Below are 20,342 nucleotides of genomic sequence, written 5' to 3' on the forward strand. Positions count from 1 at the left end.
ACAGAAGCTTCATAGCTGGCGATGCCCAACTTCTCCCTGTTCACCTCCAGCTCAGCAAACAGCAACTCAAACCTGTCGGTGCTCTCCTTAGGCAATATGTAGGAGAGTTCCGCCCCCACGTTGCTCTCTAGCGTGAGAGAGTGAGGTCTCCGGTCTCAGGGTTCACAATACTTCTGGTTCATATAGCGATGCTCCTGATGCCATTCGTTCTTGCCAAAGCACTCTGTAGCTTTCCTATCACACTCACATAGGAACTGCTCACAGTCATTGTTCGGAGTGGTGCCGCAGAACCATCCACCATCGCAGATTATCTTATTTTCCTCACAGTACCATTTGTAGACTCTGACACCAGGAAGAACATTACATCGACTGTAATATTCCTCCCAACACTGATCATGGGCCTGGCAGCAGGCATCGAGAGGGCATATTGGCTTCCCTTTCTTTAAGACATTTATCCCACAATAACAACCATACTGGTCATACCAGTAGGCATTATGGCACGCTGGACAACACGTATTGATCATGTTGATAAACTGGGTAGAGCTCCGTTCATCGCGTCGGGTCGTGTTGAACACTTCAGGAGGGTTTTTGTCACAGTCTTCGGGGATGTAATCGCTCGTGAGGTGGGGCTTGAGTTTTCCCTCGGTGAAGAGTGTGCAGAATTCGATGATGTTGTCAGCGGTGATGGCCTCGTTCTCTGGTCTGTACTCTGTCATCTCATCTTCCAGGGTGATGAGACGGATGGCAGGGCATTGTCCCTCCTTCACACCAAAGGTCTGCATGTTGTTCTTGTTGTCATTCACGTCAGTGTCCATGAAGACGAACATGATCTTGCCCTTGAAGCCTTCTGCTGCCTTTTTGAATTGGTCCATTTTGTCCCCAAAGTCAGTAGCAGCCTTGGACATGAACATAAAGATATGGGACTTGAATTCTTCACCGAAGGTCTTAGTGACAGTCTGGACTGAGAACTCAGTGACCAGAGGCAGCTGGTTGGCCTTAATAAAGGCTAGGAGGTTGGCTTCGGTAAGCTCACCTTCAAAGGTGTTACGACCTTCATCAAACTTCTTGAAGAGGAGCACGCAGTCCTTGGACACCTCAAACTTTGAGTACACTGCATCATCAGAGGTCATCCCAAATGGAATATCATCTACGGTTTCTGCTGCTTTAATGAAGGCTTTAGCGTCCTTGGATTCAGAATCCTTGAAGAAGCCAATGACTGCCACCTCGTTTGCGATCATAGACTCTGCCTGCATGACATCGGCCAGGGTGGCAACAGCTGGGCCTGCGCGATTCTTAAGCCACTTGACAATGTCATAAGCCTGCCTGCCATCAGAGTACTCCTTGTGCGACTCCTTTTCTCCCCCCTTGAAGAACACGATGGTCGGGTATTTCTGGACTTCAAACTCCTGGGCCAGCTCTGTCTCTTCTGTGGCGTCTACCTTACCGAGGCGGACATTTGAACCCTCTGCCTTCAGCATGCGGGCCGCCTTGGCATACTCCGGGGCCAGTTCTTTGCAGTGGCCGCACCATGGGGCATAGAAGTCCACCAGAATGTAGGGGTGAGCTTTCAACACCTCATCGAAGTTACTTTTCCTCAGCAGCAAGACATCCTCTTCCTCTGTGATCAGGGCTGACCAACTGCTGGCCACAAGCAGCGAGCTGGCCATAAGCAGTGTACAGAGAAGGACAGACTTAAACATAGTTACCAATGCAAAGCCTTTCTTACAGATCATGACAACGAGCATCTCTCTCTTCAACTGAAAACCGTTTCCAGTACAAGGATTGTGTGGCGTCGACACGTTTATTTATACCCCAAACTCTCTGGTCGGTGCATCACAGCCGTGCTCTAATTGGACAGAGACATAATGATGCCATATATGGTATGAGATCAAGTACTCGTATTTACAGCGTAACTCTGTGGAGGATGAGATGTCTGTATACTGTCTGTGTGTGAGTCTGTATATTACCCCTGGAGCCACTAGCGATATGAGCTTGTAGATCTGCTATTCTTTTTTTATCGTGAAAATGTGTGCAAATCTTTGAATATATATATTTTTAAAGGGAACATTTGTAACTCAAATCTTTGCTCTGAGCTTGTACATAGCTATGAGATGCGTTTCCAGATTGAATGGGTTAAAATTCCTCATATATGGGCAGCAAAGGGGGCATGCCCATATACGGGCATATACTGATGACATCAGGAATCTCCATATGTGGGCATAAAGGGGACATGGCCTGACAGATACAGAGCTCTCCTTATATGGGCATATGCATATCAGCATGCCCATATATGGGCATATACTGATGACATCATGGATCTCCATATATGGCCATAAAATGGACATGGACTGACAGATACAGAGATCTCCATATACTGTATGCCATACAGAGATGTCTGTTTCTGTCTCCCTTTTATGCCCATACAGTGCAGAGAGTGCTATTCCGCAGCTATTTCAATAGGAATCTTGTTGTTGACATGGTATGGCATTTTGTTTGTTGGAGACACGAACCGTCATTGCACATATGCTGTCCAACATTAACTAAATTAAACAAAACATTCAAATGGCCTACAAGCAAATATTCACGCAAAATGTATTCAGTTATCGATGTAAAAACAATTCAATTAAAATTGAAGAAAAAAAAGAAAGAAACAGACATCTCCATATATGGGCACAAGAAGAGACATAGACAGACGTGTACTCTGACAAAGCCCCCAACACTATGACCCAGACATATTGGTCGGATCGGCAGTGCGACGTAAGTGTGAGGGCCGCGTAGCCACCCTAACCTCTAGTTTAATATAAGGGGCTGTAGTCTGTTCTCATTATATATTATCACTTGTTTCCTGTGTTTCTTTCTCTATTGCTTACCCTTTTTTCATGAAAAGGTTGGGAGCTTAAAAATAAAATAAAATAAATTAATCACCCGCTCTTTCACACCTGTAAACAGGGTATATTACAGGGTCTTATTGTAAGTCGCTTTGGATAAAAGCGTCTGCTAAATGACTGTAATGTAATGGTGTAGCCGCTGCCAAACTTGCTCTTGAGGGGACTGCCCAGACACCTCTGCTGACCGTTGACCATAACAGCCAGCCTGGTGCACAGGGATTCACATTCCTCCATGTTGTGTGTCGTGATGACCACGGCCTTGCCAGACAGACTCACAGGCACGCGTCAAAGGAGGGGGGATGGGGGGCTCGTCTGTCTAAGGGAGAAGTGGTACTACCTCCCCCTTTGGCCTCCTGAAAGGTGAATTTTCAGGGCTGTTTTAAAGGAAGCCAGCGATCTATATTTTTGAGGGATGAGGTCAGGCTATTCCACACCTGGGTGGCAGTGCTGTAGTATTTGTTTTATGGGTGGGTGGTACCAGATCGCTGTTTACGCTCCCTCTAGTATTGTGGCTGTGGGTGTCGCTAACTTTTTGGAGGTATTTAGTCAAATATGCGGCGGGTATTGAGGGCAAATTTGCATTGACTATTTTGAAGACCAATCCCATTTTTAGTTGTTTAACCCTTCCATTGTGTTAGGGTCATTTTTGACCCGTTTCCAAGTTTAAATAGGTAAAAAGTACCCTTTACATTTCTCTATTGGAACAAGGCTTCATGATATCCTCAGAAATAGCCATTTTAACGCAACAAAATTATTTATCATCATTCTAATTAATTCTGATGGTCTCTATAATAAAATTGTCAATATTCAATGTTTACATGTTTGAGAGTGAGAGAGACATGTCCTCAATTAGCAATTGCTATCAGGAGTAGAATAAAGTTTGAGTTTATGAAAAATAAATGATTTTTTACCTTCTTGGTATACGGGTCAAAAATGACCCTAACACCACTAGTGTCACTATTTTTAATAATATATATATATTTTTTAATTATTATTATCATTTCTTTGGAAGTGTGTTCTAAATCATTATTCTTAATTATTCTATTATAGCTAGATAACATCATTATCCATTGCCTTCATTATAGGAAATTTTATGAGTGAATTTTTAAATTTTTATAATAGAAAACGAGATATATTGAAAGATGAAACCCTAGCCCTAACCCAAAATAATATTTTAAAATGTGTTTACATGGATATGAATGCATTACAAGTCAGCTATGAGGTGGGAGGGAAAAAAATGAAAATAATTGTATTTTTTCTGTATTTTGGGCTGATTTAAATCACGGGTCAAATTGTACCCGCTAACACCACAAGTGGATGTAGTTTTCTAACACAATGCAAGGGTTAACCCTGTCTTCTACCCTGAGCCATCCTAGGCTAGCAAAATGTGTGGGAAAAAGGTGGGTCATGGGCCTGGATGTCCAAACTGGAATCCACCAGTTTCCCCATTCTGAGGAATACTTCCTCCATGGTGGTTACAGAAGCTTCATAGCTGGCGATGCCCAACTTCTCCCTGTTCACCTCCAGCTCAGCAAACAGCAACTCAAACCTGTCGGTGCTCTCCTTAGGCAATATGTAGGAGAGTTCCGCCCCCACGTTGCTCTCTAGCGTGAGAGAGTGAGGTCTCCGGTCTCAGGGTTCACAATACTTCTGGTTCATATAGCGATGCTCCTGATGCCATTCGTTCTTGCCAAAGCACTCTGTAGCTTTCCTATCACACTCACATAGGAACTGCTCACAGTCATTGTTCGGAGTGGTGCCGCAGAACCATCCACCATCGCAGATTATCTTATTTTCCTCACAGTACCATTTGTAGACTCTGACACCAGGAAGAACATTACATCGACTGTAATATTCCTCCCAACACTGATCATGGGCCTGGCAGCAGGCATCGAGAGGGCATATTGGCTTCCCTTTCTTTAAGACATTTATCCCACAATAACAACCATACTGGTCATACCAGTAGGCATTATGGCACGCTGGACAACACGTATTGATCATGTTGATAAACTGGGTAGAGCTCCGTTCATCGCGTCGGGTCGTGTTGAACACTTCAGGAGGGTTTTTGTCACAGTCTTCGGGGATGTAATCGCTCGTGAGGTGGGGCTTGAGTTTTCCCTCGGTGAAGAGTGTGCAGAATTCGATGATGTTGTCAGCGGTGATGGCCTCGTTCTCTGGTCTGTACTCTGTCATCTCATCTTCCAGGGTGATGAGACGGATGGCAGGGCATTGTCCCTCCTTCACACCAAAGGTCTGCATGTTGTTCTTGTTGTCATTCACGTCAGTGTCCATGAAGACGAACATGATCTTGCCCTTGAAGCCTTCTGCTGCCTTTTTGAATTGGTCCATTTTGTCCCCAAAGTCAGTAGCAGCCTTGGACATGAACATAAAGATATGGGACTTGAATTCTTCACCGAAGGTCTTAGTGACAGTCTGGACTGAGAACTCAGTGACCAGAGGCAGCTGGTTGGCCTTAATAAAGGCTAGGAGGTTGGCTTCGGTAAGCTCACCTTCAAAGGTGTTACGACCTTCATCAAACTTCTTGAAGAGGAGCACGCAGTCCTTGGACACCTCAAACTTTGAGTACACTGCATCATCAGAGGTCATCCCAAATGGAATATCATCTACGGTTTCTGCTGCTTTAATGAAGGCTTTAGCGTCCTTGGATTCAGAATCCTTGAAGAAGCCAATGACTGCCACCTCGTTTGCGATCATAGACTCTGCCTGCATGACATCGGCCAGGGTGGCAACAGCTGGGCCTGCGCGATTCTTAAGCCACTTGACAATGTCATAAGCCTGCCTGCCATCAGAGTACTCCTTGTGCGACTCCTTTTCTCCCCCCTTGAAGAACACGATGGTCGGGTATTTCTGGACTTCAAACTCCTGGGCCAGCTCTGTCTCTTCTGTGGCGTCTACCTTACCGAGGCGGACATTTGAACCCTCTGCCTTCAGCATGCGGGCCGCCTTAGCATACTCCGGGGCCAGTTCTTTGCAGTGGCCGCACCATGGGGCATAGAAGTCCACCAGAATGTAGGGGTGAGCTTTCAACACCTCATCGAAGTTACTTTTCCTCAGCAGCAAGACATCCTCTTCCTCTGTGATCAGGGCTGACCAACTGCTGGCCACAAGCAGCGAGCTGGCCATAAGCAGTGTACAGAGAAGGACAGACTTAAACATAGTTACCAATGCAAAGCCTTTCTTACAGATCATGACAACGAGCATCTCTCTCTTCAACTGAAAACCGTTTCCAGTACAAGGATTGTGTGGCGTCGACACGTTTATTTATACCCCAAACTCTCTGGTCGGTGCATCACAGCCGTGCTCTAATTGGACAGAGACATAATGATGCCATATATGGTATGAGATCAAGTACTCGTATTTACAGCGTAACTCTGTGGAGGATGAGATGTCTGTATACTGTCTGTGTGTGAGTCTGTATATTACCCCTGGAGCCACTAGCGATATGAGCTTGTAGATCTGCTATTCTTTTTTTATCGTGAAAATGTGTGCAAATCTTTGAATATATATATTTTTAAAGGGAACATTTGTAACTCAAATCTTTGCTCTGAGCTTGTACATAGCTATGAGATGCGTTTCCAGATTGAATGGGTTAAAATTCCTCATATATGGGCAGCAAAGGGGGCATGCCCATATACGGGCATATACTGATGACATCAGGAATCTCCATATGTGGGCATAAAGGGGACATGGCCTGACAGATACAGAGCTCTCCTTATATGGGCATATGCATATCAGCATGCCCATATATGGGCATATACTGATGACATCATGGATCTCCATATATGGCCATAAAATGGACATGGACTGACAGATACAGAGATCTCCATATACTGTATGCCATACAGAGATGTCTGTTTCTGTCTCCCTTTTATGCCCATACAGTGCAGAGAGTGCTATTCCGCAGCTATTTCAATAGGAATCTTGTTGTTGACATGGTATGGCATTTTGTTTGTTGGAGACACGAACCGTCATTGCACATATGCTGTCCAACATTAACTAAATTAAACAAAACATTCAAATGGCCTACAAGCAAATATTCACGCAAAATGTATTCAGTTATCGATGTAAAAACAATTCAATTAAAATTGAAGAAAAAAAAGAAAGAAACAGACATCTCCATATATGGGCACAAGAAGAGACATAGACAGACGTGTACTCTGACAAAGCCCCCAACACTATGACCCAGACATATTGGTCGGATCGGCAGTGCGACGTAAGTGTGAGGGCCGCGTAGCCACCCTAACCTCTAGTTTAATATAAGGGGCTGTAGTCTGTTCTCATTATATATTATCACTTGTTTCCTGTGTTTCTTTCTCTATTGCTTACCCTTTTTTCATGAAAAGGTTGGGAGCTTAAAAATAAAATAAAATAAATTAATCACCCGCTCTTTCACACCTGTAAACAGGGTATATTACAGGGTCTTATTGTAAGTCGCTTTGGATAAAAGCGTCTGCTAAATGACTGTAATGTAATGGTGTAGCCGCTGCCAAACTTGCTCTTGAGGGGACTGCCCAGACACCTCTGCTGACCGTTGACCATAACAGCCAGCCTGGTGCACAGGGATTCACATTCCTCCATGTTGTGTGTCGTGATGACCACGGCCTTGCCAGACAGACTCACAGGCACGCGTCAAAGGAGGGGGGATGGGGGGCTCGTCTGTCTAAGGGAGAAGTGGTACTACCTCCCCCTTTGGCCTCCTGAAAGGTGAATTTTCAGGGCTGTTTTAAAGGAAGCCAGCGATCTATATTTTTGAGGGATGAGGTCAGGCTATTCCACACCTGGGTGGCAGTGCTGTAGTATTTGTTTTATGGGTGGGTGGTACCAGATCGCTGTTTACGCTCCCTCTAGTATTGTGGCTGTGGGTGTCGCTAACTTTTTGGAGGTATTTAGTCAAATATGCGGCGGGTATTGAGGGCAAATTTGCATTGACTATTTTGAAGACCAATCCCATTTTTAGTTGTTTAACCCTTCCATTGTGTTAGGGTCATTTTTGACCCGTTTCCAAGTTTAAATAGGTAAAAAGTACCCTTTACATTTCTCTATTGGAACAAGGCTTCATGATATCCTCAGAAATAGCCATTTTAACGCAACAAAATTATTTATCATCATTCTAATTAATTCTGATGGTCTCTATAATAAAATTGTCAATATTCAATGTTTACATGTTTGAGAGTGAGAGAGACATGTCCTCAATTAGCAATTGCTATCAGGAGTAGAATAAAGTTTGAGTTTATGAAAAATAAATGATTTTTTACCTTCTTGGTATACGGGTCAAAAATGACCCTAACACCACTAGTGTCACTATTTTTAATAATATATATATATTTTTTAATTATTATTATCATTTCTTTGGAAGTGTGTTCTAAATCATTATTCTTAATTATTCTATTATAGCTAGATAACATCATTATCCATTGCCTTCATTATAGGAAATTTTATGAGTGAATTTTTAAATTTTTATAATAGAAAACGAGATATATTGAAAGATGAAACCCTAGCCCTAACCCAAAATAATATTTTAAAATGTGTTTACATGGATATGAATGCATTACAAGTCAGCTATGAGGTGGGAGGGAAAAAAATGAAAATAATTGTATTTTTTCTGTATTTTGGGCTGATTTAAATCACGGGTCAAATTGTACCCGCTAACACCACAAGTGGATGTAGTTTTCTAACACAATGCAAGGGTTAACCCTGTCTTCTACCCTGAGCCATCCTAGGCTAGCAAAATGTGTGGGAAAAAGGTGGGTCATGGGCCTGGATGTCCAAACTGGAATCCACCAGTTTCCCCATTCTGAGGAATACTTCCTCCATGGTGGTTACAGAAGCTTCATAGCTGGCGATGCCCAACTTCTCCCTGTTCACCTCCAGCTCAGCAAACAGCAACTCAAACCTGTCGGTGCTCTCCTTAGGCAATATGTAGGAGAGTTCCGCCCCCACGTTGCTCTCTAGCGTGAGAGAGTGAGGTCTCCGGTCTCAGGGTTCACAATACTTCTGGTTCATATAGCGATGCTCCTGATGCCATTCGTTCTTGCCAAAGCACTCTGTAGCTTTCCTATCACACTCACATAGGAACTGCTCACAGTCATTGTTCGGAGTGGTGCCGCAGAACCATCCACCATCGCAGATTATCTTATTTTCCTCACAGTACCATTTGTAGACTCTGACACCAGGAAGAACATTACATCGACTGTAATATTCCTCCCAACACTGATCATGGGCCTGGCAGCAGGCATCGAGAGGGCATATTGGCTTCCCTTTCTTTAAGACATTTATCCCACAATAACAACCATACTGGTCATACCAGTAGGCATTATGGCACGCTGGACAACACGTATTGATCATGTTGATAAACTGGGTAGAGCTCCGTTCATCGCGTCGGGTCGTGTTGAACACTTCAGGAGGGTTTTTGTCACAGTCTTCGGGGATGTAATCGCTCGTGAGGTGGGGCTTGAGTTTTCCCTCGGTGAAGAGTGTGCAGAATTCGATGATGTTGTCAGCGGTGATGGCCTCGTTCTCTGGTCTGTACTCTGTCATCTCATCTTCCAGGGTGATGAGACGGATGGCAGGGCATTGTCCCTCCTTCACACCAAAGGTCTGCATGTTGTTCTTGTTGTCATTCACGTCAGTGTCCATGAAGACGAACATGATCTTGCCCTTGAAGCCTTCTGCTGCCTTTTTGAATTGGTCCATTTTGTCCCCAAAGTCAGTAGCAGCCTTGGACATGAACATAAAGATATGGGACTTGAATTCTTCACCGAAGGTCTTAGTGACAGTCTGGACTGAGAACTCAGTGACCAGAGGCAGCTGGTTGGCCTTAATAAAGGCTAGGAGGTTGGCTTCGGTAAGCTCACCTTCAAAGGTGTTACGACCTTCATCAAACTTCTTGAAGAGGAGCACGCAGTCCTTGGACACCTCAAACTTTGAGTACACTGCATCATCAGAGGTCATCCCAAATGGAATATCATCTACGGTTTCTGCTGCTTTAATGAAGGCTTTAGCGTCCTTGGATTCAGAATCCTTGAAGAAGCCAATGACTGCCACCTCGTTTGCGATCATAGACTCTGCCTGCATGACATCGGCCAGGGTGGCAACAGCTGGGCCTGCGCGATTCTTAAGCCACTTGACAATGTCATAAGCCTGCCTGCCATCAGAGTACTCCTTGTGCGACTCCTTTTCTCCCCCCTTGAAGAACACGATGGTCGGGTATTTCTGGACTTCAAACTCCTGGGCCAGCTCTGTCTCTTCTGTGGCGTCTACCTTACCGAGGCGGACATTTGAACCCTCTGCCTTCAGCATGCGGGCCGCCTTGGCATACTCCGGGGCCAGTTCTTTGCAGTGGCCGCACCATGGGGCATAGAAGTCCACCAGAATGTAGGGGTGAGCTTTCAACACCTCATCGAAGTTACTTTTCCTCAGCAGCAAGACATCCTCTTCCTCTGTGATCAGGGCTGACCAACTGCTGGCCACAAGCAGCGAGCTGGCCATAAGCAGTGTACAGAGAAGGACAGACTTAAACATAGTTACCAATGCAAAGCCTTTCTTACAGATCATGACAACGAGCATCTCTCTCTTCAACTGAAAACCGTTTCCAGTACAAGGATTGTGTGGCGTCGACACGTTTATTTATACCCCAAACTCTCTGGTCGGTGCATCACAGCCGTGCTCTAATTGGACAGAGACATAATGATGCCATATATGGTATGAGATCAAGTACTCGTATTTACAGCGTAACTCTGTGGAGGATGAGATGTCTGTATACTGTCTGTGTGTGAGTCTGTATATTACCCCTGGAGCCACTAGCGATATGAGCTTGTAGATCTGCTATTCTTTTTTTATCGTGAAAATGTGTGCAAATCTTTGAATATATATATTTTTAAAGGGAACATTTGTAACTCAAATCTTTGCTCTGAGCTTGTACATAGCTATGAGATGCGTTTCCAGATTGAATGGGTTAAAATTCCTCATATATGGGCAGCAAAGGGGGCATGCCCATATACGGGCATATACTGATGACATCAGGAATCTCCATATGTGGGCATAAAGGGGACATGGCCTGACAGATACAGAGCTCTCCTTATATGGGCATATGCATATCAGCATGCCCATATATGGGCATATACTGATGACATCATGGATCTCCATATATGGCCATAAAATGGACATGGACTGACAGATACAGAGATCTCCATATACTGTATGCCATACAGAGATGTCTGTTTCTGTCTCCCTTTTATGCCCATACAGTGCAGAGAGTGCTATTCCGCAGCTATTTCAATAGGAATCTTGTTGTTGACATGGTATGGCATTTTGTTTGTTGGAGACACGAACCGTCATTGCACATATGCTGTCCAACATTAACTAAATTAAACAAAACATTCAAATGGCCTACAAGCAAATATTCACGCAAAATGTATTCAGTTATCGATGTAAAAACAATTCAATTAAAATTGAAGAAAAAAAAGAAAGAAACAGACATCTCCATATATGGGCACAAGAAGAGACATAGACAGACGTGTACTCTGACAAAGCCCCCAACACTATGACCCAGACATATTGGTCGGATCGGCAGTGCGACGTAAGTGTGAGGGCCGCGTAGCCACCCTAACCTCTAGTTTAATATAAGGGGCTGTAGTCTGTTCTCATTATATATTATCACTTGTTTCCTGTGTTTCTTTCTCTATTGCTTACCCTTTTTTCATGAAAAGGTTGGGAGCTTAAAAATAAAATAAAATAAATTAATCACCCGCTCTTTCACACCTGTAAACAGGGTATATTACAGGGTCTTATTGTAAGTCGCTTTGGATAAAAGCGTCTGCTAAATGACTGTAATGTAATGGTGTAGCCGCTGCCAAACTTGCTCTTGAGGGGACTGCCCAGACACCTCTGCTGACCGTTGACCATAACAGCCAGCCTGGTGCACAGGGATTCACATTCCTCCATGTTGTGTGTCGTGATGACCACGGCCTTGCCAGACAGACTCACAGGCACGCGTCAAAGGAGGGGGGATGGGGGGCTCGTCTGTCTAAGGGAGAAGTGGTACTACCTCCCCCTTTGGCCTCCTGAAAGGTGAATTTTCAGGGCTGTTTTAAAGGAAGCCAGCGATCTATATTTTTGAGGGATGAGGTCAGGCTATTCCACACCTGGGTGGCAGTGCTGTAGTATTTGTTTTATGGGTGGGTGGTACCAGATCGCTGTTTACGCTCCCTCTAGTATTGTGGCTGTGGGTGTCGCTAACTTTTTGGAGGTATTTAGTCAAATATGCGGCGGGTATTGAGGGCAAATTTGCATTGACTATTTTGAAGACCAATCCCATTTTTAGTTGTTTAACCCTTCCATTGTGTTAGGGTCATTTTTGACCCGTTTCCAAGTTTAAATAGGTAAAAAGTACCCTTTACATTTCTCTATTGGAACAAGGCTTCATGATATCCTCAGAAATAGCCATTTTAACGCAACAAAATTATTTATCATCATTCTAATTAATTCTGATGGTCTCTATAATAAAATTGTCAATATTCAATGTTTACATGTTTGAGAGTGAGAGAGACATGTCCTCAATTAGCAATTGCTATCAGGAGTAGAATAAAGTTTGAGTTTATGAAAAATAAATGATTTTTTACCTTCTTGGTATACGGGTCAAAAATGACCCTAACACCACTAGTGTCACTATTTTTAATAATATATATATATTTTTTAATTATTATTATCATTTTTTTGGAAGTGTGTTCTAAATCATTATTCTTAATTATTCTATTATAGCTAGATAACATCATTATCCATTGCCTTCATTATAGGAAATTTTATGAGTGAATTTTTACATTTTTATAATAGAAAACGAGATATATTGAAAGATGAAACCCTAGCCCTAACCCAAAATAATATTTTAAAATGTGTTTACATGGATATGAATGCATTACAAGTCAGCTATGAGGTGGGAGGGAAAAAAATGAAAATAATTGTATTTTTTCTGTATTTTGGGCTGATTTAAATCACGGGTCAAATTGTACCCGCTAACACCACAAGTGGATGTAGTTTTCTAACACAATGCAAGGGTTAACCCTGTCTTCTACCCTGAGCCATCCTAGGCTAGCAAAATGTGTGGGAAAAAGGTGGGTCATGGGCCTGGATGTCCAAACTGGAATCCACCAGTTTCCCCATTCTGAGGAATACTTCCTCCATGGTGGTTACAGAAGCTTCATAGCTGGCGATGCCCAACTTCTCCCTGTTCACCTCCAGCTCAGCAAACAGCAACTCAAACCTGTCGGTGCTCTCCTTAGGCAATATGTAGGAGAGTTCCGCCCCCACGTTGCTCTCTAGCGTGAGAGAGTGAGGTCTCCGGTCTCAGGGTTCACAATACTTCTGGTTCATATAGCGATGCTCCTGATGCCATTCGTTTCTTGCCAAAGCACTCTGTAGCTTTCCTATCACACTCACATAGGAACTGCTCACAGTCATTGTTCGGAGTGGTGCCGCAGAACCATCCACCATCGCAGATTATCTTATTTTCCTCACAGTACCATTTGTAGACTCTGACACCAGGAAGAACATTACATCGACTGTAATATTCCTCCCAACACTGATCATGGGCCTGGCAGCAGGCATCGAGAGGGCATATTGGCTTCCCTTTCTTGAAGACATTTATCCCACAATAACAACCATACTGGTCATACCAGTAGGCATTATGGCACGCTGGACAACACGTATTGATCATGTTGATAAACTGGGTAGAGCTCCGTTCATCGCGTCGGGTCGTGTTGAACACTTCAGGAGGGTTTTTGTCACAGTCTTCGGGGATGTAATCGCTCGTGAGGTGGGGCTTGAGTTTTCCCTCGGTGAAGAGTGTGCAGAATTCGATGATGTTGTCAGCGGTGATGGCCTCGTTCTCTGGTCTGTACTCTGTCATCTCATCTTCCAGGGTGATGAGACGGATGGCAGGGCATTGTCCCTCCTTCACACCAAAGGTCTGCATGTTGTTCTTGTTGTCATTCACGTCAGTGTCCATGAAGACGAACATGATCTTGCCCTTGAAGCCTTCTGCTGCCTTTTTGAATTGGTCCATTTTGTCCCCAAAGTCAGTAGCAGCCTTGGACATGAACATAAAGATATGGGACTTGAATTCTTCACCGAAGGTCTTAGTGACAGTCTGGACTGAGAACTCAGTGACCAGAGGCAGCTGGTTGGCCTTAATAAAGGCTAGGAGGTTGGCTTCGGTAAGCTCACCTTCAAAGGTGTTACGACCTTCATCAAACTTCTTGAAGAGGAGCACGCAGTCCTTGGACACCTCAAACTTTGAGTACACTGCATCATCAGAGGTCATCCCAAATGGAATATCATCTACGGTTTCTGCTGCTTTAATGAAGGCTTTAGCGTCCTTGGATTCAGAATCCTTGAAGAAGCCAATGACTGCCACCTCGTTTGCGATCATAGACTCTGCCTGCATGACATCGGCCAGGGTGGCAACAGCTGGGCCTGCGCGATTCTTAAGCCACTTGACAATGTCATAAGCCTGCCTGCCATCAGAGTACTCCTTGTGCGACTCCTTTTCTCCCCCCTTGAAGAACACGATGGTCGGGTATTTCTGGACTTCAAACTCCTGGGCCAGCTCTGTCTCTTCTGTGGCGTCTACCTTACCGAGGCGGACATTTGAACCCTCTGCCTTCAGCATGCGGGCCGCCTTGGCATACTCCGGGGCCAGTTCTTTGCAGTGGCCGCACCATGGGGCATAGAAGTCCACCAGAATGTAGGGGTGAGCTTTCAACACCTCATCGAAGTTACTTTTCCTCAGCAGCAAGACATCCTCTTCCTCTGTGATCAGGGCTGACCAACTGCTGGCCACAAGCAGCGAGCTGGCCATAAGCAGTGTACAGAGAAGGACAGACTTAAACATAGTTACCAATGCAAAGCCTTTCTTACAGATCATGACAACGAGCATCTCTCTCTTCAACTGAAAACCGTTTCCAGTACAAGGATTGTGTGGCGTCGACACGTTTATTTATACCCCAAACTCTCTGGTCGGTGCATCACAGCCGTGCTCTAATTGGACAGAGACATAATGATGCCATATATGGTATGAGATCAAGTACTCGTATTTACAGCGTAACTCTGTGGAGGATGAGATGTCTGTATACTGTCTGTGTGTGAGTCTGTATATTACCCCTGGAGCCACTAGCGATATGAGCTTGTAGATCTGCTATTCTTTTTTTATCGTGAAAATGTGTGCAAATCTTTGAATATATATATTTTTAAAGGGAACATTTGTAACTCAAATCTTTGCTCTGAGCTTGTACATAGCTATGAGATGCGTTTCCAGATTGAATGGGTTAAAATTCCTCATATATGGGCAGCAAAGGGGGCATGCCCATATACGGGCATATACTGATGACATCAGGAATCTCCATATGTGGGCATAAAGGGGACATGGCCTGACAGATACAGAGCTCTCCTTATATGGGCATATGCATATCAGCATGCCCATATATGGGCATATACTGATGACATCATGGATCTCCATATATGGCCATAAAATGGACATGGACTGACAGATACAGAGATCTCCATATACTGTATGCCATACAGAGATGTCTGTTTCTGTCTCCCTTTTATGCCCATACAGTGCAGAGAGTGCTATTCCGCAGCTATTTCAATAGGAATCTTGTTGTTGACATGGTATGGCATTTTGTTTGTTGGAGACACGAACCGTCATTGCACATAATGCTGTCCAACATTAACTAAATTAAACAAAACATTCAAATGGCCTACAAGCAAATATTCACGCAAAATGTATTCAGTTATCGATGTAAAAACAATTCAATTAAAATTGAAGGAAAAAAAGAAAAGAAACAGACATCTCCATATATGGGCACAAGAAGAGACATAGACAGACGTGTACTCTGACAAAGCCCCCAACACTATGACCCAGACATATTGGTCGGATCGGCAGTGCGACGTAAGTGTGAGGGCCGCGTAGCCACCCTAACCTCTAGTTTAATATAAGGGGCTGTAGTCTGTTCTCATTATATATTATCACTTGTTTCCTGTGTTTCTTTCTCTATTGCTTACCCTTTTTTCATGAAAAGGTTGGGAGCTTAAAAATAAAATAAAATAAATTAATCACCCGCTCTTTCACACCTGTAAACAGGGTATATTACAGGGTCTTATTGTAAGTCGCTTTGGATAAAAGCGTCTGCTAAATGACTGTAATGTAATGGTGTAGCCGCTGCCAAACTTGCTCTTGAGGGGACTGCCCAGACACCTCTGCTGACCGTTGACCATAACAGCCAGCCTGGTGCACAGGGATTCACATTCCTCCATGTTGTGTGTCGTGATGACCACGGCCTTGCCAGACAGACTCACAGGCACGCGTCAAAGGAGGGGGGATGGGGGGCTCGTCTGTCTAAGGGAGAAGTGGTACTACCTCCCCCTTTGGCCTCCTGAAAGGTGAATTTTCAGGGCTGTTTTAAAGGAAGCCAGCGATCTATATTTTTGAGGGATGAGGTCAGGCTATTCCACACCTGGGTGGCAGTGCTGTAGTATTTGTTTTATGGGTGGGTGGTACCAGATCGCTGTTTACGCTCCCTCTAGTATTGTGGCTGTGGGTGTCGCTAACTTTTTGGAGGTATTTAGTCAAATATGCGGCGGGTATTGAGGGCAAATTTGCATTGACTATTTTGAAGACCAATCCCATTTTTAGTTGTTTAACCCTTCCATTGTGTTAGGGTCATTTTTGACCCGTTTCCAAGTTTAAATAGGTAAAAAGTACCCTTTACATTTCTCTATTGGAACAAGGCTTCATGATATCCTCAGAAATAGCCATTTTAACGCAACAAAATTATTTATCATCATTCTAATTAATTCTGATGGTCTCTATAATAAAATTGTCAATATTCAATGTTTACATGTTTGAGAGTGAGAGAGACATGTCCTCAATTAGCAATTGCTATCAGGAGTAGAATAAAGTTTGAGTTTATGAAAAATAAATGATTTTTTACCTTCTTGGTATACGGGTCAAAAATGACCCTAACACCACTAGTGTCACTATTTTTAATAATAATATATTTTTTTTTAAATTATTATTATCATTTTTTTGGAAGTGTGTTCTAAATCATTATTCTTAATTATTCTATTATAGCTAGATAACATCATTATCCATTGCCTTCATTATAGGAAATTTTATGAGTGCATTTTTAAATTTTTATAATAGAAAACGAGATATATTGAAAGATGAAACCCTAGCCCTAACCCAAAATAATATTTTAAAATGTGTTTACATGGATATGAATGCATTACAAGTCAGCTATGAGGTGGGAGGGAAAAAAATGAAAATAATTGTATTTTTTCTGTATTTTGGGCTGATTTAAATCACGGGTCAAATTGTACCCGCTAACACCACAAGTGGATGTAGTTTTCTAACACAATGCAAGGGTTAACCCTGTCTTCTACCCTGAGCCATCCTAGGCTAGCAAAATGTGTGGGAAAAAGGTGGGTCATGGGCCTGGATGTCCAAACTGGAATCCACCAGTTTCCCCATTCTGAGGAATACTTCCTCCATGGTGGTTACAGAAGCTTCATAGCTGGCGATGCCCAACTTCTCCCTGTTCACCTCCAGCTCAGCAAACAGCAACTCAAACCTGTCGGTGCTCTCCTTAGGCAATATGTAGGAGAGTTCCGCCCCCACGTTGCTCTCTAGCGTGAGAGAGTGAGGTCTCCGGTCTCAGGGTTCACAATACTTCTGGTTCATATAGCGATGCTCCTGATGCCATTCGTTCTTGCCAAAGCACTCTGTAGCTTTCCTATCACACTCACATAGGAACTGCTCACAGTCATTGTTCGGAGTGGTGCCGCAGAACCATCCACCATCGCAGATTATCTTATTTTCCTCACAGTACCATTTGTAGACTCTGACACCAGGAAGAACATTACATCGACTGTAATATTCCTCCCAACACTGATCATGGGCCTGGCAGCAGGCATCGAGAGGGCATATTGGCTTCCCTTTCTTGAAGACATTTATCCCACAATAACAACCATACTGGTCATACCAGTAGGCATTATGGCACGCTGGACAACACGTATTGATCATGTTGATAAACTGGGTAGAGCTCCGTTCATCGCGTCGGGTCGTGTTGAACACTTCAGGAGGGTTTTTGTCACAGTCTTCGGGGATGTAATCGCTCGTGAGGTGGGGCTTGAGTTTTCCCTCGGTGAAGAGTGTGCAGAATTCGATGATGTTGTCAGCGGTGATGGCCTCGTTCTCTGGTCTGTACTCTGTCATCTCATCTTCCAGGGTGATGAGACGGATGGCAGGGCATTGTCCCTCCTTCACACCAAAGGTCTGCATGTTGTTCTTGTTGTCATTCACGTCAGTGTCCATGAAGACGAACATGATCTTGCCCTTGAAGCCTTCTGCTGCCTTTTTGAATTGGTCCATTTTGTCCCCAAAGTCAGTAGCAGCCTTGGACATGAACATAAAGATATGGGACTTGAATTCTTCACCGAAGGTCTTAGTGACAGTCTGGACTGAGAACTCAGTGACCAGAGGCAGCTGGTTGGCCTTAATAAAGGCTAGGAGGTTGGCTTCGGTAAGCTCACCTTCAAAGGTGTTACGACCTTCATCAAACTTCTTGAAGAGGAGCACGCAGTCCTTGGACACCTCAAACTTTGAGTACACTGCATCATCAGAGGTCATCCCAAATGGAATATCATCTACGGTTTCTGCTGCTTTAATGAAGGCTTTAGCGTCCTTGGATTCAGAATCCTTGAAGAAGCCAATGACTGCCACCTCGTTTGCGATCATAGACTCTGCCTGCATGACATCGGCCAGGGTGGCAACAGCTGGGCCTGCGCGATTCTTAAGCCACTTGACAATGTCATAAGCCTGCCTGCCATCAGAGTACTCCTTGTGCGACTCCTTTTCTCCCCCCTTGAAGAACACGATGGTCGGGTATTTCTGGACTTCAAACTCCTGGGCCAGCTCTGTCTCTTCTGTGGCGTCTACCTTACCGAGGCGGACATTTGAACCCTCTGCCTTCAGCATGCGGGCCGCCTTGGCATACTCCGGGGCCAGTTCTTTGCAGTGGCCGCACCATGGGGCATAGAAGTCCACCAGAATGTAGGGGTGAGCTTTCAACACCTCATCGAAGTTACTTTTCCTCAGCAGCAAGACATCCTCTTCCTCTGTGATCAGGGCTGACCAACTGCTGGCCACAAGCAGCGAGCTGGCCATAAGCAGTGTACAGAGAAGGACAGACTTAAACATAGTTACCAATGCAAAGCCTTTCTTACAGATCATGACAACGAGCATCTCTCTCTTCAACTGAAAACCGTTTCCAGTACAAGGATTGTGTGGCGTCGACACGTTTATTTATACCCCAAACTCTCTGGTCGGTGCATCACAGCCGTGCTCTAATTGGACAGAGACATAATGATGCCATATATGGTATGAGATCAAGTACTCGTATTTACAGCGTAACTCTGTGGAGGATGAGATGTCTGTATACTGTCTGTGTGTGAGTCTGTATATTACCCCTGGAGCCACTAGCGATATGAGCTTGTAGATCTGCTATTCTTTTTTTATCGTGAAAATGTGTGCAAATCTTTGAATATATATATTTTTAAAGGGAACATTTGTAACTCAAATCTTTGCTCTGAGCTTGTACATAGCTATGAGATGCGTTTCCAGATTGAATGGGTTAAAATTCCTCATATATGGGCAGCAAAGGGGGCATGCCCATATACGGGCATATACTGATGACATCAGGAATCTCCATATGTGGGCATAAAGGGGACATGGCCTGACAGATACAGAGCTCTCCTTATATGGGCATATGCATATCAGCATGCCCATATATGGGCATATACTGATGACATCATGGATCTCCATATATGGCCATAAAATGGACATGGACTGACAGATACAGAGATCTCCATATACTGTATGCCATACAGAGATGTCTGTTTCTGTCTCCCTTTTATGCCCATACAGTGCAGAGAGTGCTATTCCGCAGCTATTTCAATAGGAATCTTGTTGTTGACATGGTATGGCATTTTGTTTGTTGGAGACACGAACCGTCATTGCACATAATGCTGTCCAACATTAACTAAATTAAACAAAACATTCAAATGGCCTACAAGCAAATATTCACGCAAAATGTATTCAGTTATCGATGTAAAAACAATTCAATTAAAATTGAAGGAAAAAAAGAAAAGAAACAGACATCTCCATATATGGGCACAAGAAGAGACATAGACAGACGTGTACTCTGACAAAGCCCCCAACACTATGACCCAGACATATTGGTCGGATCGGCAGTGCGACGTAAGTGTGAGGGCCGCGTAGCCACCCTAACCTCTAGTTTAATATAAGGGGCTGTAGTCTGTTCTCATTATATATTATCACTTGTTTCCTGTGTTTCTTTCTCTATTGCTTACCCTTTT

At 43.9% G+C, this 20,342-nt stretch overlaps 1 protein-coding gene across 1 annotated transcript in view; it reads right to left on the reverse strand.

The window, feature by feature from the left end:
- Positions 1 to 20,342, reverse strand: part of LOC308081017 (uncharacterized protein) — a gene marked incomplete at both ends in the record, with an annotated part of 79,611 nt that overhangs the window by 29,915 nt on the left and 29,354 nt on the right. Inside the window, 5 exons of the mRNA XM_080457426.1 lie at positions 514 to 1,659; positions 4,900 to 6,024; positions 9,244 to 10,389; positions 13,610 to 14,755; positions 17,978 to 19,123. Of these exons, the coding sequence (XP_080313552.1) occupies positions 514 to 1,659; positions 4,900 to 6,024; positions 9,244 to 10,389; positions 13,610 to 14,755; positions 17,978 to 19,123 (5,709 nt within the window). The remainder of the gene's footprint in view (positions 1 to 513; positions 1,660 to 4,899; positions 6,025 to 9,243; positions 10,390 to 13,609; positions 14,756 to 17,977; positions 19,124 to 20,342) is intronic.

The sequence above is a fragment of the Gymnoscopelus braueri genome (genome assembly GCF_963280865.1).
Source record: "Gymnoscopelus braueri genome assembly, contig: SCAFFOLD_246, whole genome shotgun sequence".
NCBI classification, from domain to species: Eukaryota; Metazoa; Chordata; class Actinopteri; order Myctophiformes; family Myctophidae; genus Gymnoscopelus; species Gymnoscopelus braueri.